Raw genomic sequence first — 24,886 nt, 5'->3', positions numbered from 1 at the left:
TGAAGGAGTGGAGGAAAGTCTGGTTCGAGCGAAAGAAGGACCGAACGGTCGAGACGAAGAGGGAAAAGTGCCTCAAGCCTTGAAGCATCTCGGGGGAGATTTTTTATCCCTTCAAGGTCAGACCTTCAATATGGCTGCCGTTGGACCACGACTCTGGGGAATAAGAGAGAGAGAGAGAGAGAGAGAGAGAGAGAGAGAGAGAGAGAGAGAGAGAGAGAGAGAGAGAGAGAGAGAGAGAGAGAGAGAGAGGGGGGGAGAGAGAAAGGGAGAAGTTAGGAGTGTCGGATGGCTTAAGAGGACCGTAAACACCTTAGTCGCCCGGTATCAACCTGGTGATACCAGCTTCAAAACGCTAGGCCGGTTCTTCTCATGGTCGTTTTCTATCACCGAGGAAGATATGTCTGATGAGGAGCACTAATTAAACGGAATCGCGAATCATTTTGTGATTACAAACGCAACAAATGTGCATCATAAATCGTCAGGATTTTCGTGTAATAATAGAAAAACTTAGATTTCATCATGATGAAGGAAGGAACTTGCGATTTTATTAACTGTTAAAAATTAAATCAAGTGTAATTATTTGTTGAATATCGTAAAAGTTGTATATATATATATATATTAGGTGTTGGAATTAATTCGTAGCGTTTTTTAATGAAAGAATGTTATTTATTTCACATGAGCATTAAAAAATACATTAATGAAAGTACTTCCCATCACTTGTAAAACGCTACGAATTAATTCCAACACCTAATATATATATATATAAATCTGTTAATAAAATAATAAATGTTTGTAGAAGCATTTTGTACAATGCTATATTGAACAGGAATTACACATTATAAATTTTTCATAAAAGTTACAATTTCTTGTTTTATACAATAAAATATCATTTTATAAATTTTTTTGTAAACACCGTACACAAGTTTATGTAAATATACTTCAAATACTATATTGTTCCATGTGGTATTGGATAGATCCTAAGCTGATAGCAAAAAAAGAAATAAATAATTTATATAATACATACATAGTTCAATAAAAAAAGATAATTACAATAATAATAAGTTATAAAAACAAACATTTCTCTACAATACCAAATATCAAAAATCATTATATTATCAGATTTTCGACTAATAAATTACAGCATTTCGTGTAACTAGCATTGTTATTTCTTTCTATCTACATATGTTATTGCGGGATCCGACAGTCGGAAGCGAGACTCTAAGAAAATTGCGCCTTGTGTGTTATGATTTAACCCACTTCTCGAAGGTCAAGTCGAAATTAGAAACTTCTACGATTCGCTTCCGACTTTCATTCGTGCGATCGCGAATATGTATAAAAATATCATATACTATATATATATATATATATTTATGTGTGTGTGTGTGTGTGTGTGTATATGTATATATCTATATGTATTCGAGATGGAGAAAGTACTTTTCTTGAGACTCTTTCGAGATACACGACTGTTTTGGAGAGGAAGCAGCATGTCAGACAACACTTTTTTTATTGTAAAAGTGAAAGGGAGAAAAAACAGAAGAAAATTTATTACAGATTCGATTGTTGTTCCTGAGAAAGATAAGAAGTGCAAGTGGCAAAAATGAAAACGACTACTTAAATTTAAAATTTTAAAACAATGCAAATATCTGAACTATTTTATTCTTGAATTTTAACCCTCTGTTTGCAATCTGAATCCTTTTTAGTACTCAAAATTTTAGTAATCAAAATTTCACTCTCAAATTTCTTGATTTTTGCTTAAATTTCATTTTAAAAATTTTAATATTTAAGTTAAAACTCAATATATGTTGAAAAATAACTCTAAATTTTTCCATACTTTTTGAAAGTCTAATAGAACAAAAGTAAACAGATAACATCTTGGGCCAGATAAAAAAGATTCAGATTGCAGACGGAGGAAGTAAAAGTATGATTACAAACAGAGGGTTAAGATTAAATAAATAAATATAGGAGGAAGAGGGAAAAGAGATGGGCATGCATAACTCCGTGTAGGATTGAAACACGAGTAAGCGACGCGGTGACATCGACGCCCGAGAAGCGGACCGGTTCCTTGTCTGATCTCCGTTCCTGTAATCTTCCTTGAGAGGGAGGCACAATTTGGAAATTGTAAAATAAATCCCAAAGACTCCAAGTTCAAGTCATTATCCTGCACGATGCGCAGTTACGTCGGAAAGAAGGGTCGCTCAACAAAAAAAAAATATATATTGCTTTACGATGCTGCGGTAACATTCCTCGATCGAACCCCTTCTTGAGTATCCTTTTTGTAAGATGGCTTTCTAGATATTTTACAAAGGGCATCAAAATTATATTTCTAGCAACTTTAAGATATGAGATATGTTGTGTTATACGTTCTCTCAACGAATAATATAACACTAAAAACATACTTCTAAATTATAATAAAATATAAAAAATTTTGGCAAATTAAATTTTGTAGGTATTTAAAAATAGAAAAATATTATTCTTGAATTAATGTCAATTAAATCTGATTCTAACTTAGAAATAAAAATACAAAATTGACAAACAAGAATAAAACATGTAAGTAATTTCTAAAAAATTATCTCAACACTATTCGAAATATTAATATTTCTATAGATTTAATTGTTTTAAAAGTGACATGCAAATAACAGCTACTCAAAATATTTATAAAAGCAAATATGCAAAATATTTATGTTTAAGAATTGAGATCGGCTATAAACCTCGTCATATCTGCTTCTTGCGGATGTATATGGAGATTAATTCGTCGTTGTTTACATAGCTATAACGTTATATCTAAAGTGAGACGAACACGACGAACTGACAGTCTTTCTCGAGAATTTAATTCTGATCGTCATTGAAATTAGCACAAAACGCGGCGATTTATATATATTGACACTCTTATTTTTATTTTTTGATCACGTGAATGCTACAATATTTCTTTTTAACGTTTCACATCGTGAATGTCAATCGACAATATTTTGCGTTGTTAAATCTACTGTTGGCCGTTAATGGTTGTGTAAATAATCGAGTTAACAAGACGAGTGTTTGCTGACGAAAGTCACTCAAGTTGTAATCGATTGTTACATAAGAGACGAGATAAAGTAATGAGAACAGTAAACCTCCTAAAAAACCAAACCTACTAAAAAATACCCATTAATTTTCGCTGCTACTACGCCTAATTGAGTAAACAAAAAATCTTGAGAATTTCTTAATATATAAGAAAAATATATAAGAAAAATATATAAGAAAAATAAAACTTTTGTTCACAAGAATTGAAAAATACTTTCGTCCAATGTCGTAACGTGACGGTATCTCATCTAGACAAAAAACATTTCTATTTTCAATTAAACTGCTTATAATAAGATATCTTACATATGTTCTCAAACATATATAAGATTTCCTTACGTAAGATAATTACATTAACGTTATGAAAGTAATATCTAAAAAGTTAAAGGTTGTATCAATAACTTGCTGTATTTAATAATCATAATACTCTGCGTGCATTTTTTTTAATTCTAACAGTTTTCTATGTAACAATCAACACTAATTTCTTCTAATTTGTATATCAAATTAAGTACATTTTCTTCTAGTAATAGGTATTAATAAATTCTTTTAAGAATTTATTAATAACATTTAAGAGATAAAGGCTTTTTCTGATTTAAGGGCAAAATTAAGATTTAATTATTCCAATATGCAAAGCAATTATATACTACTAATTTATGCTACAATAATACTTTCCACTATACTGTAATTATCCTTTATATTAGATATTAAATCAAATTTGGCAGTTTGTGTCTGTATTGCACCACGTATACGTGAACACTATTAAGAAGGCGTTCTCGTTTCTCCGAGGTCTCGTTTCTCCATACTTATCCGGCGAGAAGACACGCCGTCGGTCGAGGCATTCACAAGTTTCATAATGCAGGTCGCTCGGTCGATTCTACCGGCTGGATAAATAAATATATAGACGAGACGGTCGGACACACAGGTGTCTCATAGAAAACAGAAAAAGGAACGGTAGAATGTTATGCGCGTCACCAATGACATACAAGCATCTCCAAATGGATCTGGTGAGGGACCAGACCTCGCAGCACGATCCTTCTTTTTAAGTAGGCCCGAAAACCCTAAGGCTCCCCATACACATATTTCGTTGCATCCCTTTTCTCATTTCCCTTACCATCTTATCCGATTGCACACTCCCGCATATGTTTCCGCAGAGAAATGAGTTTTCGACACGTTTAATATTGTGAAAAGTATATAACAAAGGGAGAAATTCTATTTCTCTAGTAGCCTCTAAAAAGAATCACAAAGTTAACACTTCAAACGAACTGTTGAATATATAATAATGGAAATGCGTAATAAGATGCGCACTTGCGCTAAAATGCAATGAACATAAGGAAATCTTAGTAATAAATATTATAATTATTAACATTAATTTCACAACTTGGATGTTTAAATTATTGAAAAAGAAAAATTAAAGATAATTTACGTATGTGCGAATTTTTATTATTTAAGAAATAAATTGATTAATATGTACAGTCCTGGATTAAATTGCTCAGTTACATATCACTTTATTTAATAAATAGATAGATGGACGCTCATTTTATGATTATGTTAAAAAGCAGCTATCAATCGATTAGATCAAGAAATTCGATCAACCGTAGAACGCATCGCATTAGACGTTTAAGGCGATTTCTTCGTTTCGATCAAAATCACGTTTTTATCGTGATATTTTACTCCATCCACCTACATGCAGGGATGAAAGCCGCAGGTGCTGTGGTCTTAGCTAACCCCTCGAATTCAACCAATGGCGTGGCCATTACTAAAGGACCAAAGCATTTCTATGGCAACACGATTGATGGTGGTGTGCGCATATAAAATCAAATGGAGGAAAAATAGAAGAAGGACCCTCTATTCTTTTTTCATAATAATCAGTTTAATCTTAAGCAGACAAGTAACGGTTAAGATAGTATTCAATCATCGCAATATTGAGATATCTTTCAAAATATAAAATCATAAAAGATTACTTTTACATGACTAAGATTACAATATTGTAAATAATTTAATAACGCTAATAAGAAATAATTAAATTATTTGCTGCAAAATTGTAATAATAAAATGAAGAAATGATGATAAATGCGTTTACCATTATTTATAGTTTAGAATTTGTAATTATTTATTTAATAGTGCATTATATGCAGATATATTAAATTTTATAAATACTAGATGTTTTAAAAAAATACAAAATTTGTTTATATTGTTTATGTAAATATTGTTTATGCGAGATTTTTAAATTGATCAAAATAACACCTGTCTGGATTGTATATAAATTTGTACTTAAAATCATACTGCAGCCTGTCCCCTGAGGCAAGTTTATTTTCGTACAAACATTTATTTCGATCACGGACTTTGTCGCAAAGGGATCTGTTTCAAAAAGCCTCTACGCCCCTGCGAACGTCTTAAGCATCTTAGGGATGCGACGCACATGTACGCATTCCGACCGGACAATTATTGGCCAGCTAGCTTCACTTTCCATCACTTTCATCCATAATTTCGTAATTATATATTTTTCATCAGCATAAAAAGTGGTCATGCAACACATATTTTTTTCTACGACACGATTTTCCAAACAAAATAATGCTAAATTGTAGATCTCTTGCATTATAAAGTAGACCGGTCTAAAGAATTCCGTATCATAAAAGTCTTTCCCACGAGCACAACGTTCATCCAACGATCGTTGGATAGCTCAAGATGTCTATGGGGGTGCGCAGGTCTGTTTTCACATGTGGTTCGCGCAAAAAAAGTACCCTTAGGCATTTTATGCTTAACGATGAAGGCCGTTATGAGGTCACAGATCTACGTATCAGTTAAGGATTTATGACGAAAGTCCGTTTCCCTAATTATGTACAAAATTTGAGAATAAAAATAAGAGAAAGAGAAAGAGACAGAAATTTTTCATGTCGAAATAAAATTCTTCCAGAATGCATATAATAATTATCAATCATTCTCGAGCATATTGGCATGTTTATTTAAGTCTGCCGAGTAGATTGTATTTATATGTAACACGTAACGATATATTGTACTTGTAACTATAACATGTAACGTAAGTATAATCAGTTCAATCACTATATTTTCGAGCGCATCGAAGCATCGCGCGATAAAAACCATTTCCGATGAAATTAAATTACTGTGAACGCGGAGGTGGTTATCCCACACCGGCGAATTATCGCTTCATCCTCCTCTAATAATGATATTAATTTCCCGGCAACTCTTCCTCGATCATTACACCCTTGACGTCCGCAAAACCAACCAGCGATTTATTTAGTCCGAAAATTGCTACTAGGCAACGGCAGAGAGAGATCGTTATCCAGTTTTAAGCTCGCGCGATCGAGACGCCATGGTGTGTCCACGATAATCTCATGATAAAGATCTCATTACAGGAGTGCGAAATTGCGAGAAGACGGCGAACGAGACGAAGGGCGCGGAGAGATAATCGGAGCAAAGGTTAAACTTCCCTCCGTTAAAAATATTACATACACATTGTATTGAATATACTTTATACACTTATTTCATTAATCTTTACACATAATCTTTATACATTAATCTTTATACATAAAAAAAAGAATGTTCTTGATGAAGCATCTAAAAATTTAGTTAGATACAAATCTGAAAATAATTTTGTTGGACTATCAAAATAATTATAAAGAATACTCAAACTGGTTGTTAGAAGATCAAACTTTTTTGTAGCATCGCTCGTCATGCTTAAATTTCCTATAATTATTTTAATGGTCCAACGAAATTATTTTCTAATCTGTATCTATCTAAATTTTTTAATACTCCAAACAAAATCGTTCTTTCCGTGTAATTTTTTTACATAATCTACCTTTTTTAATACAATCGTGAAATTTTAATTATTGCTACGAATAATCAGCGTGGCGTTATAATCAACCGGAGAATACGAGATTCTAGCTCTCTGTATTTTTTGCAAAGTCTTTGTAACTTTTGAATGCTTTAAGTTTCAATTGCTCGCAGTTTCTAGCGCTCTTGTACAGATGCATAATCCTGTGCACGAAAATTTTTCCACTCGCACAGTGTGCAACGCGCAATGGTAGCCGATATGCATCTTATATAACGGCGTAATTTACGAGCAACGGACATTAATTAGGCGGATGATTTCCGGCAATCATCCGGTTTTTCCCGAGCTCCGAGACGATTTCTCTCCGCGGAAGTGCACTCGTAACGCGAGTGAAGATCAGATGACGGGATTTCTTGCTGCAAATCATGGAGACGAGCTCATCATAAGAGATCTCTTATTATTGTGATCAGGCCACGCGCGACGAATCGCGAATGCGACCGACGGTTTACGGGATGATATTACTGATAGAATCGATTTGGCGAGAATAGCGAATTAGACATCGTGCATCGAGCTTCGATCTGCGAAGCACTTATGTAAAGATGGAAGAAGTAAGCCTTAATTGCAATCATTTATCAAAGCATATTGCTTTTAATTGCACGTAATAGCTATTCCCAACATAAAAATTAAAAAATACTCGATTTGTATCCTTCATCATGTTTCTATTAGAATCAAAAACTATTTTACCAAAAAAAATTATAATATAATCAATTTCATCATATTCGTGACAAAAGTTTTTAATTCAGTTTTCATATATAATTAAGTTACAAATAAAATATCTTCAATTAATTGTAGAAATAATTTATCCTCATTAATAGTACCTAATCTTACGTTAATCAAACTTTTTTAACAATAATAATATCAATATAGTGATATAATAAGATTAATATAATAGTATAATATTAGGTGTTGGAATTAATTCGTAGCGTTTTTTAATGAAAGAATGTTATTTATTTCACATGAGGATTAAAAAATACATTAATGAAAGTACTTCCCATCACTTGTAAAACGCTACGAATTAATTCCAACACCTAATAATAAGTATAATTAAGTATAATAATAAGATTAATAAGATTTTTAATATAAACAAGATATTTCTCAGATTTTTTTATATTTATGTGGTATCTAATACGATATTTTTATTCGTATCAATCGAGCAATAATTTATAATTAGTAAATCCATTATAATTAATAAATCCATTCTTTTCTTCCCAGACTTGTACATATGTGTCATCGATAGATTTATCGCATGGATATGGTTTTACGCGGTATCTTAGTATGATTTAAACGATATTTCGTATTCCGTCATACATATATGTAACGTCGAGTTAACCTACATAACCCAGCGCATAGTTTTGTATAAACCTGCTGATTTTTCTTTCCACTTTGAATTCGATATGCGTATTTGACTTTTTAAACAGCGAAAGTATGTATCGACAATTGACCCCTTCTCATGATTTGTGAAAAAAAGACTGTTCAGCAACTGTGCGTACACAGTAATCGATACAAAGGAATAATTTGGTCGTTGTTTGCTTCAGAAACCGATGCTGCGACTCGTCGAGAAGCGAAATTCTAATTTGTCATCAAAGTCAATGAAGGGGAGCACGTATTGTAACGCAATATTGTGACACACATTGTGCATGAAACAAAAATATATGAATATAATTAACTTATATATAGAGTTTCATCTCGCAATAGTTCAACTCGCTAGAATATTAAATGTGAGCTCATCGGGACTTCACGAAGGCAAGAATTACCAAAACGATATAGAATTTCCGGGGAAAAGAGAAGAAATGATAGATGCAGTGGGAGATGTAGGAAAGAAAAAAAAAGAGGTCAAGAGAGGTGAACGCGCGATCGACGCGATAGCGAGTGGCCCTCTCGACTTGCATGTCTCGCGCAAGAAACAAGACTCGTTTGATACTATGGACCTTTCTTCGTCGCGTGTACGTAGAAATGCACGAATAAGTATCAGCAAGGCCACGGGGGTGTATTCTCGGCCATGCATCGCGGACCATAACATTTTCCAGCCGCCACCAACGGAGCCTACCCTTTTCGTGCTCCGCGTATAAACGCATGCCGCCCGAAGCGCATGTTCTACCTCACGTCAGAAATCGCGCAGCACGCAACTATCCGAGAGTCATATTCTAGTAGAGTGATGTCATAGAAAACACTGTCAGATATCAAAGGAGCGTAATCTAATACCTTGAGTTAGATAACATTTTGTTACTTTTAATTTCTAATGTATGTCAAAATAAATAAATATATATATATATATATATATATATATATATATTAGGTGTTGGAATTAATTCGTAGCGTTTTACAAGTGATGGGAAGTACTTTCATTAATGTATTTTTTAATGCTCATGTGAAATAAATAACATTCTTTCATTAAAAAACGCTACGAATTAATTCCAACACCTAATATATATGTAAATTAATTCGTTTCTGTTAAATTGTTTAGTTTCTAAATAAACAACATCCATATTAATGTATGTATTTAAATAATAAACTAAATTTGAATCAAATTTAATACATCTTTAGTCAAGCTATTTAATTTTTTGTTCATCATTGTTTTGAGTTAAATTAACTCGACATAACATAGGAGCAGTGATCTACAGAAGGAGAGGTGATCTACAGAAATAGTTAAAAATAACTCAAATATGATATAATTTGACATTATGAATTTAACAATGAAATATACATTCTTTCTGAAAAAATTATGTACCTATTATATTAATCATTTAAATCAAATAGATTAAATTCAGGCATAAAAAGTTAATATGACAGCGAACATGTTGAACACGATTGATTAAATTGATTAAATTGATATTGACAGATTTAAAGCATTAATAATAGCATTTTGATAAAATTCAACGATAAATATTGTAGCAATGTTAAATCGTATTAAGTAATAAATATTACTTAATGCTAAACTGCTCATGCGCGACCAAACCACGTCATATTACGGAATGCGTACTTTTCAGCAAGAAGTCGCGAGATTTAATGCTATTATAGCCATGCACATCGGGATGAAAATATAATCAAAGCCTGCGGGACGAACGGCAAAGAACTGGTAGTTTAAAATACTGAATACAATGTGATCGGAATAAATCGCTGTGTATGCTCGTCCGTAAAATCTTTAATCGGCTGCAAAGCGTAGAGAGATCTAATATACCTCATACTGCGCTATTATAATATTGTAGTATAGTGGCGGTGGAAAATAAAGTAATGTAAGCATGAACGTAAATATACCTTCAGATCGTGAGCGTGCTCACGCTCTCGCTCTCGCTCGTTTCGTTGTTGCAGGCAGCGTGCGATAAAAAAATCGTAAAGGTCTGAGAAACAATTTATGTTAATGAAGGCCTCCTTTTCACCATACGTCATTAGGTAGAATGGCGCGATTAACGTCGCAAGTTTAGGTCAATGTTACAGCTGCGAACGTGAATGCTTTTCTTCACAAAGCGCTCCGCGTTAGCCACTTCGCTTAAATAGATATTTGTTAATGTGTGCAATTCATCTCCAAATCTTATTCTTTCTGATGACGCAAATAATATCACCGTTCCATATCATTTCGAAATTTATAAATGCAACTGTTTTTTCAACAAACTAATATCTATTTCTAATGTAGATTAACTTCAATTTTGACTTAATTTACTTTTCATTCTTTTCTAATTCTAAGAATTCTATAGAAAAAAATTAAGTGTAAATTAACATTAAAATTAATGTACATTAGTAGAAATGGAGGTAAATGTCGCACGAGAAAATGATGTGTGATGATCATGTGAATGTGCTGAATACATATTAATATCGCTTCATGCTCAAGTAACACATAAATATATTGGGATAATGTGATATAGTTTTCGTTAATTTTACATCATTCATAGAAGCAATTAGATAATTAATTAAGATAATTTTCTAAGAATGGACTCTCTAAAGGAAGAACCTGTACTCGGACATTTCCATCCAAAAAATAATTCATAAATCTCAAGACAATATTTGATGAAGTCGATAAGATACGCCGAAACGCAAGGAAGGAACCGAAGAAAAAAAGTCATGTAACAAGCCTTTAAGGCCTTACACTCTCGCTACGAAAGCCTCACCGGATAAACAGAGGCAAAACTATCTTGACGAGTGACTTTCACCTGATTGACTTTCCCTTTCTCTCTACGGTGCGAGCGGAGGTAATTGGACGTGCGGCTAACTGGCTGACTCTTTCTGGCATCGGAAGAATCTGTTGGCCACTTCCGGATCGAGCGTAGCCATTTCTGATCGCTTAGCTGTTTACGCTCACGAGCCCGCCAGCGATCCGAGAGTTTAGAGTTCATTAATTGGTACTGGAAAGCCTCAAGCACGGTGTATATGCGTGCATGTACGTCAAACATCAGAAAGATGTTTTCTTCTAATGTTCAACAAACATGTACCTGCAATTGATCCTTCATTCGTTTATTCTTAGTAACCACTATTCAAGAGCTTTATTGTGAATTGGATAATAATCATGTATATTATACTATCCTAGAATAATACTATTTATTATTAGATATTTCACTAACTTCTTGAAATAGGGAAATATTTCAAAAATACAATAACTTGCGTCTTTTATATTTTTTATTCTATATCTTCATTTAAAACTGACGAATCTGTCAGTTTTAAGTAAAGATGTAGAATAAAAAATATAATTGTAAAACTTCTTGTTTTCAATGATATACATTAAACTTTTAGCTTGCATCATTCAGTGAATTCAGATAAAACATTTATTATTAAATAGATAGAGAACATTAAATAAAACTCTGTCACAATAATCTTGTAACAAGAATAGAAGAATAACTTTTATTGCTGCTCCATTATTAGTTGATAACGTTCCTTTTATACTTTTCTAGTAAATAATCTCTTGCGTAATATGTCATACATTTTTCCTAAACTTTCTGTTAGCTCTTGAAGAATTCTAGATAATCTCGATATAAACTCTCTACTCAAGTAACATAGAGAAAAAAGGTGACTGACGAGACCCAATATCACAATTTATCAGGAAACATCATGTCGTGTTTTGAACGGAAATGATACGGTAAAATTTATCAAGAAATTATATAATTTTATGGATTACGATGAGTACAATTCCGTAATATGATAAAATTATATGACAAAACATTTGCCTTTGTTGAAGATACTTTCTCACAATAAATTCTTCTGCGAAACAATTAGAAGAAAAACCTATTCAATACAAATGGTTGTACCTTTCTAAATAATTTAAAAACTAGAATCACAAAGAAAATAGAGAAGGTCAAAGGATTCCTTAGCTCGTAGATACATCGAGTATACGTTCGAAACGCTCGAAGATAACACATCACCCTGGTATTATAATGTATTAAAAACCGGTTTAATGTGTATTCGTTAAGAAGTATTCACTAAAGATAATAATAATATGCATTTTAATTAATAGTTGCGTCTAGCTACGTAATATATTCGCTTCTTGTAACAAAAAACGCTTTAAAATGTACTATAAACAAGGTAAATCATTCGCAAATACATAATAAAATTCCTTACAACCAATTCCTTATATTCCTTATAATCAATTCACTTCCTTATAATCGACAATAATATATCTGTATATTTTTCGTACAAAATAATTTCTTACAATTTCAACACAAAGTTTATAAAACTATATAAACAAAAACTATATAAACAAAATAAATGACGGATTTATATCTATATTGAATCTATTATCTATCATCTATTGACATTGTCCTAAGCAAAAATGCAAAATGTTCTCTCACTATACTTTTCACATATAAAATGCAAAAGCCTGTACATGATAATACTGATATACTTGAGATTCACATAAATAAATTCGTCAATAAGGAATAATAATTGCAATAATATATAAGAATATTGTAATTTGCAAGTAAATTTTCGTGATGCAAATTACATTTCAAAGATTACATGAAATGCTGTACATTTAACTGCAAATACATGTTACAATTTTTTTAAAAACATCCTGCTTGGAATAACATAGTTAACAAATAACAGGTTGCAGATAGGAATGCTCAAAAGTGCTAATAGATCGCGTTAAATTATTATTGTAAAGGGCTTAAACTAGACATATGGACTATTTTAATACATGAGATCTGTTTTCGCCTTTGCCTTTCGACCATTTCCGCCCCCGAATTAGAAGTGCCAATAAACGCAGAGTCCAATAGAGGCTTCGTTGTTTGATCAAGTGCATGCTAGATCGTCCCTCTCTTTCTAATTTTCTGTACCCGTTTTTCTCTCTTTCTCTTTTTCGTACAGCGATATATGAGTTGAGAGTCTCGAAATACTAAGAGTATAGCCGTGAAAAAACCGACAATTCGAGATGGTTAAACATGAGCTGTCCCGCAAACGTTGCAAGTGCTAATGAATGAGAGACATGATGCGGAGTGCTGCATCATGCAACGGATTCTTTCACAACGAAGGAACGGAGTCTGAAATTTGTAAAGGAAAAAAGGAATGGTAGAACCGATAAGTCAGGAAAGAAGGATGTGGGAGAGTCTTATGTTAATTCATAATTCTCAAAACCTTTTGGTTGTAAAAGGTTTTTACGTTAATACTCGAACGTGAACTTTGTACAAATATCCGCTTTTCTATTCCATGCTTTATATGCATTAAATTGCATCATGCAAATCACAAAATTATGTGTCATATCTTTATATGTTTAAAATCGCATTTCATGATTATATTGAAGCATACAATACAGCGTAATAAAAAGTACAAAGTACAAAGTATAAAGAATAAAAAAAGAGCAATAGTATCTAAGTATATGTGCCTTTGTTGCTCAAAGTTCAAATCAAATCGGAAGAAGATACGCCGAAAATTATTTGTCGTAAATACGAGATGTTGAATTGCAAAACTTTGAAACTTCAGCTTACTTAGATTCATAAAAAGTAATATAAGTGGCTAAAAATCCAAATTTTTACGTTTTGGATTTTCAAATATCTGCTTGAGTTATCTTTACGGGTACAGAAGAAATGTGATCAAAATTTTTTACCTAAAACTAATCTTTTTTAATAGATATTAAGGCTATTATAACTTTTGACAACTTCGAAGATTCTTTCGAAAAAAATTCAACACTGAAGTAAACTGTAAACCTTCGAAATTTAAGGCATCTTAAATTTTGGAAGTTCATACATAACTTTAAAGTTTAAAATGCTTACAAAACTTCTAAACTTCTAAACGAAATAATATCTAAAAGTAATCACAGCCTCTACAGTGTTTTTTTAATCAAATATTTATTTCAACTTATTTTTAACTTAATTGTAATCAACATTAATTTTTAACTTTTATTTCTATTTAATTTTCATAATTATCATCATGCATTATCATATAATATTCAATCTTGTTTTAAAACTATCATAAGGATATCTATTGTCACATTGTATCACAATGATAAATACTTCATTAAAATGGCTCTCTGTCTAACAATAAGATGCATTCACGTTTCATACACAAAAGTCAATAGGCATAACGATTCGTGCAGTGTACTGGATGGGAAGAAAAGTTGCGACTGCGTACGACTTAGCTCGTGCTGCGTTTGCGTGTTACAATGATAGGCGGCCTCTCCAAGTGCGAAACCATTGTCGCCGGTAAGAAAACGAGAGAGTCACGTGTGTGCGTATACCCCAACGATATGAGTGCCGTTCGTTAGTCGCTACAGCTCAAAGTGCAATGACTTTTAAAGCCTCACACGACGCCTCACTCCGATCATTCGTTGCAACATGATATAACAATAAAGTGCCCTTTCGAGCATCGTCTAAGACCTGGCGATCGTCGCTGATTATAGAGATTTAGCTTATTAAGAAGTAATATAATTTCTTTGTGTCATGTTCCGTAAAATAATAATTTTTCCTGAGATTTAAAATCCCGCAAAATTACCATAGAAAAAATTCATTTCTTTAAAACTTCAATTACCGTTAATAATTCTAAATCGATTATTAATGTTAAAAAATGGAGAGAGAAAATATTACTGGCTACCTTATGAAAATCGCGAACAATTGTAGAGAAAAACCAACCACGTTATGGATTGGTGGAATAGAATAATAGCATTTACTACTGGCCAACATTACTGTTGCACGCGGTCATTAACCCATTGGCATCAATGAGCGGAATAATCCGCGCTCGCGAGTCGGTCCGTGCCATCGAAACGCATTATTCAGGACAAAATCATTTTGATCGTTGCAAATAAATTGTTTCTAATACACAATAATCATTTTTAATTCTTGTACAAATTAAATAGCATTATCGTAAATATATTTTATAATATTGATTGGAGTATACACAATAAAAAATAAAATCTCAATTTTAACTTATAATCGTATAGTGGACTTTCTGAGACATGCAAAAATGTTAAAATTAATATTTTTAATATTTTTGCATGTGTCAGAAAGTCCACTATACGACTATAAGTTAAAATTAATATTTTATTTTTTACAGTGTATGTACTATTAATTAATTTTTAAATAAATTCTTTCCATTGATTTAGCTTAGATATTCTTTATAGTGCATTTTTTAATATCTCTCACAATGATGAAAATGAAAATTTCCTGTAGCAACGAATATGTGGGGAAGATATCTCGAATATTATCAAACGTACGATTGTAAGTTGCAGAGATTCCCATGTGCAAGTACCCAGGAGAAATTATAGCGATTTATGCAACGCTCATGGTTGTCGTTAATTTAAGATTAATGTGAAATGTGAAAGTTTCGATCGAAGTGGCGCCTGGCCACGGAAATACCGGAGAATAAGAAAGTAAGAGCGTAAACCGCAGCATACATAAGCACTTATACGCACAATACACGCCATTACTGACCATGGATGGCGTGCGAACGCGTGCTACGTACCACGTGACTAACCAAATTATGTAAATATGCAAAATCACTATGTAAAAAATATGCCACAAAGACAGGTAATGACAAATGTCTCGAAAAAGTGTGTCAAGAGGCGTCATTAAATTTACGTGTGATATGTAGATAAATGTTATTGGTTTGCCTGTCATTCTGCATAATTCTCGATTTTTCCAGTTCTCACAATACTGTCATCGCATTAATGATACATATTGTATAACTATTGCTTTTTATATTTCATATTTTTATGAATAAAGTAATTCTATAAATTAATTATTAAATTTATTAAAAAATTAATAATATAATCATTTTTTTAGATTTACTTTTACTTTTTTGTCGAATTAAAACTTAATAACTAAACTTGTCAATATATAATATAAAAGTATTTTAATTATAAAGACTCTTTTTTCATTTTTACGCTTTCATTAGTTACATTTTCAAGCTAAATTATTCAAATGCTTTGACATTTCTAGATTTATAATATTACAATTAAATCATTAAAGTGCCGTATCAAATTGTTTCTCTTTTAAACTTTAACTTTCAAAAACGAAAGTAACATAATGTTCCGCTTATTAAGTGAAATATTTTTTGCGTTCTTGCTTATTAATCCCTATTTTATAGATTTCTATTTCTTTCTCAAAAAGATACTATCAAAGAATCAAGTACAAGCTGATTAAAAAAAAAATATATATATATACAAATTAAAAATAAATAGAGATATTAGTTTGGTTACTTCGATGCTGCGAGAAAAATTATCGTGTGTGTTTCTTCACAAGTGGAGTCTCACAAGATACTGTCCACAATATGGAAGAAGCAACCATAAATGCGCGCCAATAACGACAACTTTTTCGCAAAACGGGCACTGGGAGAGCTACCTTAAGCCGGTATTACATGAGCTGTCTTTCCGCTCGGTCCGGTTTACCTGCGTGCATTTATCCATGTCGTTACATACCTGCTTTCCTGCCTGCTGTTGCCTTGGCCTTTGCGATTCTTGGAACGATTTCTGCTCCGATCTATCGATCTGAGATCTACACAGGTAGTATCTGTGCACGACGTAGAGACGCCAAAAGTATCAGCTGTGGATTTGCTTAAGAGGGTCCTTTAGCTGAAGGTTTTTACCTGAAAAATAAAACATATTTTGGGAAATGTAAAATTGAGTGAGTCTTAAGTTGCTTCTTATACAGCTTGTACTACTTATTTATAGCGTAAATCATGTATCATTTGTGACGCATAATAAAGAAAATCTTTGACAAGAGATAACAATGCTAGTAACATTTTCGATAGCCATAAATATCATAGCTTCAGTCACGCGAATGACTCAGACGTCAGTTACATTAATAAATCTTTTGATGTCTCGCACCTACGCGCATATGACGTGTAATAGACTACAATATGATGCAGGATCAGCATCATTGATTAATGCTGCGGTTAAAAGCTTCTTCTGCATCTTGCTCGCTCTGTGACATTTTCATCGTGACATTTTACTCCGCGATTTTCTAATTATATAACTTAAGCGTAGAAATTTTTTTCGCGATCGTGGCTTTCCTGTATATCCCACGTTTCTCGCGCTTCTTCTCGATGGAGAATAAAGAAAAACATTTGTTGAGTCACTATACCATTCTGTTCAGCATGTGACATTTTCCACAATATCGGTTTTCTTCATATTTTACATAATCTTACGAGTGTTTACATGTACTATGTTTTCTCTCATGTATAAATATAAGAAATAAGTAAGCTATTAATTTGTATTTGTAAATGCATCACAGAGAAAATGTTTGTGAAAGTTTGAATTTTATGCTTAAATTTTTTTCTAGATTCCAACAACCATAAAACTTTTTTTCTACTTCAAACCGTTATTTCAAAAAGAAAAAGATCAGAAAAAACTACAGGAAGTTTTGTAATTTTTTGTCAAGAATAAGAAACAACAAAAGAAATAACTCAGAAAAAGAAATCGCAATTCTAATAAATTGTTGCTTAAACATTTATATAAATATATTTTTTAATATATTGAATATAATTAGCCATTCTCACAATAACTGTGACATACGTTCAGCAGAAATGATTATCAAATGGTTATCAAAAATTCACAGTGACGTAAAAGTTCGAACGACATTGTGTTTTCAAATGCGTCATCGTTGCATTCATGTGAAAATGCAAGTGACGTCAACAACTGGAAATCACAAGCGAAGAGAAAGAATGCGACGTCTTGACGTAGTGTTTTGAAGAAAGATCCAGCACTGAACAAAAACTACCTAACGTCATCATGTAAAGCCTGAGATACAATTAAAAACACATGGCAATAGAAACAGAGAATAACAAGTTTCAATTTATTAGAAACTGTATACATCAGAATATACGATTTCTTATTGGTTTAAACATACTTTTCACAGTTCACTTAATCCTACAAATGCTTTGAAACATTTTCTGATTGGTCAATTGAAATTCTTTCTTCCAATTGGTCAATCAAATACTTCGAAGCATTTGTAGTCAAGTGGACCGCACCTTCAATTGTGTCTCGGACTTTGCATTTCCAGCGTGATCACGTTCGCTATCTCTGCTCTGCTTGTCATCAAAGCATTCGACATATAAGTACCAGTATTTTTCCATTAAATGCCTTATACATTATTATTATTATTATTGTTATTACTAATGTTTGTGATAAGAAATGCTGTCAAATTTTAATCGAATAGAAAGACAGAGTCTAACGAGTTCCTTTGATCAGATTGTTCACCAGATTGCACTGCGTCGAACGAAATTGAATACGACTGTTTCTCGTTGCCTGTTTCTCTTCGCCCACTTCTTTCGCTGTCTGAGACATTACGAACGTGCAAGAGACGCAAAGTTGCAAGAAAGGTTCCTGGCTAGGCGCAAACGTGTTGCTCTGCGCAACACATGTTACATCCGCGCGCTTTTCACGCGCTCTCCCGCAATAATGGATACATACGCCACGCACGTGACGGATACTTGCCACTATTCATTCTTTTTATTTTTTTTCCTATTCTTTGTATTGTATATTCATCTCCGGATGGAAAAGTTACGATATATTTTCTCTCCTCTCGGAATGTGCCAAAGTCGCGAGGCTGTCGTAACTCTTTCATATACAAATCTATTTTTTACAGATGTTTTACGTTTTGTATTTTGCATATTATACTACATAAAATATTATATATGTATAAAGAATCATAAATTGCACACAAAAAAATATATACCTGTTTTTTTACGATTCCATCAGGTAGTTTATCCTGTAGTCACTAATTTATCTGATACGAGTTATCTTCAACGGCCGTATTTTTTATGTAATAGCTTATTGCTATTTGTAATATCTTTTACGTTAATGTATAGTAAATCTGCATCGAATATGCAAATATTATTACGAATGTTATTTCATCGCAATGACGTAAATTATCCTGTTATTAAAATTGTACAAAAAAAAAAAGATTCTAGTATTTCAGAGTAGTCTATATTTTTAAAACTTTGTTAAGAATTTATATATAAAACATTAATTTCCATAGTATTTCTGTAATAATATAAAGTTACCTGTAATTTTTAATAAGTGTGTTTAATATAAAATATAATCCTTTAACATATTATATTCAAATACAAAATGTAACTACTTTTATTGAAGCATGAAAAGTAATATATTTTATAAAAAAGCAGAGTAACGATAAATTATGGAAATATTGTACTTGTCGATTAATTAAAAAATTTCACGCTTAATCATACACAATTTATAAATCTATAGCAGGAATGAGAATATCGAAACTCCTCTCTCTCATTCTCACACACCCTTCACAAAGAGCCCGCATATCCCGGTCTGATATCTCTGAATATAGTTCGGCCACCATGACGGAAACTGACTCCCATTAGCCGTTATATTTAGTGGCATGAGAATCTGTTCGGGGTTGAAAACACCTCCCCATGAGATTCGACAGCTCACCCTCATAGACCCGTATGCTGTAACTATACATACTATGACACTCCCTAATTAGACAGGAGTCAAACTCATCTGGTTGTCGCGTATAGTCGATTATATACGATAATGAAGTAGCTAAATCATTCCGCGTGATCGACAAATTGATATCGTTAACTCGTTATCATGTCAAACTTTCGAATTTTCGAAAAGGAAAGGGAAACGACACTCGATGTAATTAAAACAATATTAAATTAGATATTTCTTTCGTTTGTTGGATACAAGAAGACTTAATTATTAAGTTAATCTTTAAAATAATAATTGGTTTAAGTGATTAAGAATCAAGTTAGCTTTTTCCAATAAATAATTCTTTTATCTAAAGAAATCCAGATATTTAATCTTATTATTTACTTCATTACGAAGAAGGCCTTTGTTCTTTGAGTACAATTTTAATCAGTATTTGACATTGAGAATTGACGTTGTGAAACCGGCGAGAGTCTCACTTCCTACTCACGCGACCTCGCGGCAATCGAACTTCCGGCTTTCCCTTCGCGAAATGTCACTTCCTTCTTCGATTAATGGTGTTGTTGGTACGTGCGAAATTCCGTAAAAACGTCTGTTCCTGTTTTATGTGCGTAGCTAAGAAACAGCGGATTAAACTAACTCGATACGTGACATTTTTCTTAAATCAACAAGAACATTTTTTCATGTATCTCGTTACACGCATTTCTATAAAACAGTGAAAATTATATAACTGCTGATAACAAAATCTTATCTATTTGATACAGAACAATAGTTAACGTTTATAATTTGTAAAAACATTTTTGGAAAGATTCCTTTCGTTGCTAACAGGTGGCTGATTATTAAATATATTACATAAATATATATATAATTAAATAATATATATTATACAAAGAATATATATTATCCCATGCGGCAGATCATTACAGCAAGATTACGGTAAAATTGCAACATTCCAGTAATATTTCAATAATATTAGAAATGTTGCAATGCTGCTGCAAGCTTCTGTGTTATATAGGATGTATTATACATATATAAATCATATTATATATAAATTTTATACATGTATATATATATATATAATATATATATATATATATATATATATATATGCACTTTTATTTATGTCAGAAAGAAATTAAAACAAATTTATACATCGCAAATTATACTTCATTTATACATGGCAGTACTTTATTACTTAAGATAATTTATATATGGTAACTATATCTCACCCTATAATGAATCGATCGTTATAAAATTACGGATGATTGCTGCTAGCAACGTAATTTACGTTTGTGGTTATAAAATCATAAAAGCAATTCATGACAAAAAATCATAACGAACGTAGACAGTTACTGCTTAGAATCTGCGGTCTACGCCGCAGGTGAATAGAAACTGAATTTCATTCATGCCGCTGTTGACCGCTGGAATGCGCTCGAGTTGTCGAGCAGTTGAGAGAGCTGTCGTATCTAGAGTATATAGTTTTGCATTCAGAGAAAGAAACAATCTCATAGCTGCATTCAACGCGAATCTATTCTTTTGCTATGCGTTTTTGGAATAACAACGATGATGTTAGCATCTCGATTAACGATCAAATTTTGATAGACATTCTTTTCAGAGTGGGATGTTTCCTTATTATTCCTATAGTTTTCTTTTAATATACAGAAAGAATGATTTTACTTTTATTTTAACTGAAATATCTAAAAATTTAGCTAGATATAAATCTGAAAATAATTTTGTTTGAATTTCACAGTAAGGCTTCACGGAAAGATTAGATTTTCCTACAAAAGAATTGTGGATATTTGGCAAGAATCCTGTAACGCATTTATATAACAAATTATGAACGAACATCAAGTACTGTAAGTACTATAAGTGTATAAAAAGAATTGTTTTATTAAAGTATCTAAAAATTCGATTAGATAGAGATCTAAAAATAATTTGGTTTGGATCATCAAAATGATTATATTGTATAAGATACTATAACTGTTAGAATATCAAAACTGTTTGCAACATTGTCATAAGCGTTTTACATATTTGATAATCCAAAATTATTTACAGACCTACATTTAACTAAATTTTTAAAAACCTCAATAAAATTATTCTTTCTTATATTTTTATTTCTATATATATTCTATTAAGTGTTTCTTGCAGTCATTCGCAATTTATTATATAAATGCGTTGCAAGACTCTTGCAAAAATCCAGTCCTTTTATAACAGAACCTAACCTTTCAGTGAAGCACTTTTAGAGTTTTTACAGCGAGATTGTTGGAATCTCAATAAAAAGTTGTTAGCCCCTTTGTAACGCTCCATTATGCTGTTACGATCCTATTATCATTTCCACAGAAAGGCTGGCGTAACTCGCTCTCGCTCATTTTATCTGCTAATTAACATGTAAAAAACAATCGGCAATTCAAGTGACTAGGAGTACTAACTTGTGAGGGAGAGATCGCTTTGTGAGAGAGACGCGGCGTCTCGTCCCTGGCGTCGTCCATTGCGTTTTCGAAGGTCGCATTACCGCATCTCGCGATCTTAGTCCAGGACTGGATTAAAACGAGCCCTTCATCGAAGGGATGCGACCCCGAATTCCATCCAATAAGGGAGTCCGGACGGCAGGGATTGGAGAGGTGCGGAACGGTGGACGGAGGACGGAGTTGTGTACGGACAATTGAGAGCCGACATGCCGACAGAGAGCCAACTTCACGTGAGTCCCGAAGCTGCGCCGCGCGCGCGATTGCCACGTCGGAGCGGTCGCTCTCCCCACCACTTGACGCACCGAGACGGCACGCGATTGGTCGGCGCGTCGATGCCGCGGAGTAACCCCGGCCTGCATGTCCTCCCGTACAACGGCGGAGCACAGGCTACGGACTTTCAGTCAGCAGCGCTCTCAGTCAGCTTTGGGAGGCTCTGCTTTAAACGTTTAATACACGGTGGTATACCGGACACACGCAAAATACCCGGTAAGATTTTTTCCCTCTCCGTAAAACGACGGGCGAACGTCATCGAACGTAAGTGTCAAGTTCAAGTTCGTTAAAAACATTGAAATCTCGACAAGGAGAAAACGTCTGACGATCAACGACGACTCATAACGTAAACTCGATAGTACGCGACGAGACAAGTTATCGCTGTCGTGAAGTCAATCCGGAGAGAGAGAGAGAGAGAGAGAAAGAGAGAGAGAGAAAGAAGAAAGAGAGAAGGAAAAGAAGACAGAAAAAGCCGGTCAATCCGTGCCAGGAAGCACGAATACGAGAAGTACGTTCTACGAATTCTCGCGCATTCTTGTTTTTATTATTAACGTTATTCCGAAGACACGTGTTGGATCGGGCCACATACTGTTTATTTACGCGTGGGTGCTTCCAATGCGATCTACGGCGGCGGCGGCATCGCATAACGACGCATACGGTCATAGTGGCAGTTTTATTGTGTTCTGAAGAAAGTTTTTCCACCTCCTCCCTCTCTCCCTCCCGCTGACCGTCAACGTCGACTGTTCGACCTGCGCTGCTAAATATTTTTCGCGCCCGAGGGACGAGTGGCAGAAGGAGGGAAGGATCGGAAGGAAAGCGGACAACGGGCTCCAGATACAAAGTGTGTTTTTGTGCGACAACCGAGGACCATGTCGACTGCCGTCATGAGTAATACTTCCATGTTCGAGTGCGGCGAGCATCTCTTTAAGGTAAGATTCCTGCTCTGGCTTGTCTCTATGTAGATAAACTTTAATCTTGGTTTAACTTGCTCGTTATTTTTTTTCTAACAGACAGAGATCTAGAAATTAAAAAAGGATGAAGAGTAAATTAAACTGAGATTAATCTATAATTGGTAAATGTATATTCGTCGCTTTATCTTGTCGATTTCGATCTGCTGTCGTCGTGTATAATTAAGCCTGCGGCAAACGGTGTGATTTTTCCTCTTGGCTTACTTGCGAGTTAGTAAATTACTAGAATTGCATCAGAACTTGGAATTTATAGTACCTAATTTACTAAATCGCAAGCAATCCAACAAGAAAAATTGCGCCGTCTGCCGCAGGCTTTATTTATTTAAATATCGTACACGACGTTCTCTTTGAATATTCTGCATCGTTTAAATTTTTACTGATAAAACGTATCGATAAGTAAATATTTCTTGTCGATTATATTTAAAAAAATACAACACTGTTCAACATTGCACATAAAACATCGTACATAAAATACACAAAGGATGGGAACGACATTTCGTCACGCTTGAATCTCGTATTGTTAAGTAAATGAATCTTAGTCCCCGAACGGTATTGTCACATTTTGCGATACTAATAAGTATAAAGTATTGTACGGGACTCCCCACTGAACTTTTTTTCCAAAATTTTCTGACCTGCCTTGGTTGGTCCCATGTGTCTTTCCATTTTAGACCGGATATGCACAGGTAGATTTTTCTACTCCAGTCAGGTATACGTAGAACGCACAACAAATGCGAATTTGTGCTTTTGCTTGTGCATTCGATCCAATTGGTTCGTATCGCAAAATGGCTAAGATTCAGTTGCACCAACGTGATTTTAGGCTTGTCCTTTTTGGCTAAACTTTTGCACCAGTTCATCTTTCTTCCTCTTCTTTCCTATTGGAGAGAGAAAGAAGAAAAATAAACTAATTCAGCCAAAGTTCAGCCAAAAAGAACAGGTCTTTTGACTTTAAGCAAATCTCTCTCTGTCTCTGTCTCTCTTTCGTTTTAAAACGAGACAGAGAGTTTTAAGTCTTGCTTAAAATCAAAATAATATTGGTACAACCGAGTCTAAATTCTAAACGTAGAATTTATTCGAATAAACTTTATTTTGCGTTCGTTTATTCGTCTATAGTCACTGTGAAGAGACAAAAACTGGAAGAAAAAGAGGAGCGATTGGCTTAGCTTTATTCTGTAAACTCAAGCTTCTTTAGAAATCATTAAGTACAATTTTCAAAATAGGCTCTTAAAGTGATACTTTCGATTCCATGGCATGTCAACAATGTTTGAGGATTAATTCATTTATTTCCGAAAACTCGAAGATTTTCGAATTTATCAAATACCACATACGTTTACATTATATACAGATCGTGAGGTCTCGCAAGTTCTCTATCCTTTTCTTTGTATATGAGATCAAAGGGCCGATCAATCCATTCTGTCCGTATAATTACGAACTCATTCTTTTAGCGCTTTATTTTTGCTAGAAGTTA

General features: G+C 33.3%; 2 protein-coding genes across 3 annotated transcripts in view; one reads left to right on the top strand and one right to left on the bottom strand.

Annotated features, from left to right (window-relative positions):
- LOC105148923 (uncharacterized) overlaps positions 1–24,886 on the bottom strand; it is a 256,440-nt gene that overhangs the window by 89,930 nt on the left and 141,624 nt on the right. Inside the window, exon 2 of the mRNA XM_087414137.1 lies at positions 16,734–16,900. The gene's annotated coding sequence lies outside the window, so the exon portion shown is untranslated. The remainder of the gene's footprint in view (positions 1–16,733; positions 16,901–24,886) is intronic.
- Positions 22,708–24,886, top strand: part of Tis11 (Tis11 zinc finger protein) — a 36,309-nt gene continuing 34,130 nt past the window's right edge. For both annotated transcript variants that reach the window (XR_015547628.1, XM_011060984.2), the window contains exon 1: positions 22,708–23,382. Coding sequence is in view for 1 of the 2 variants with exons in the window: in XM_011060984.2 (XP_011059286.2) it covers positions 23,323–23,382 (60 nt within the window). In the remaining variant the exon portion in view is untranslated. The remainder of the gene's footprint in view (positions 23,383–24,886) is intronic.

This window comes from Acromyrmex echinatior, chromosome 15, assembly GCF_024713525.1.
Source record: "Acromyrmex echinatior isolate Ae372 chromosome 15, ASM2471352v2, whole genome shotgun sequence".
NCBI classification, from domain to species: domain Eukaryota; kingdom Metazoa; phylum Arthropoda; class Insecta; order Hymenoptera; family Formicidae; genus Acromyrmex; species Acromyrmex echinatior.
Note: the sequence above shows the minus strand (reverse complement) of the source record. Positions and strands in the feature narration are given on the sequence as shown.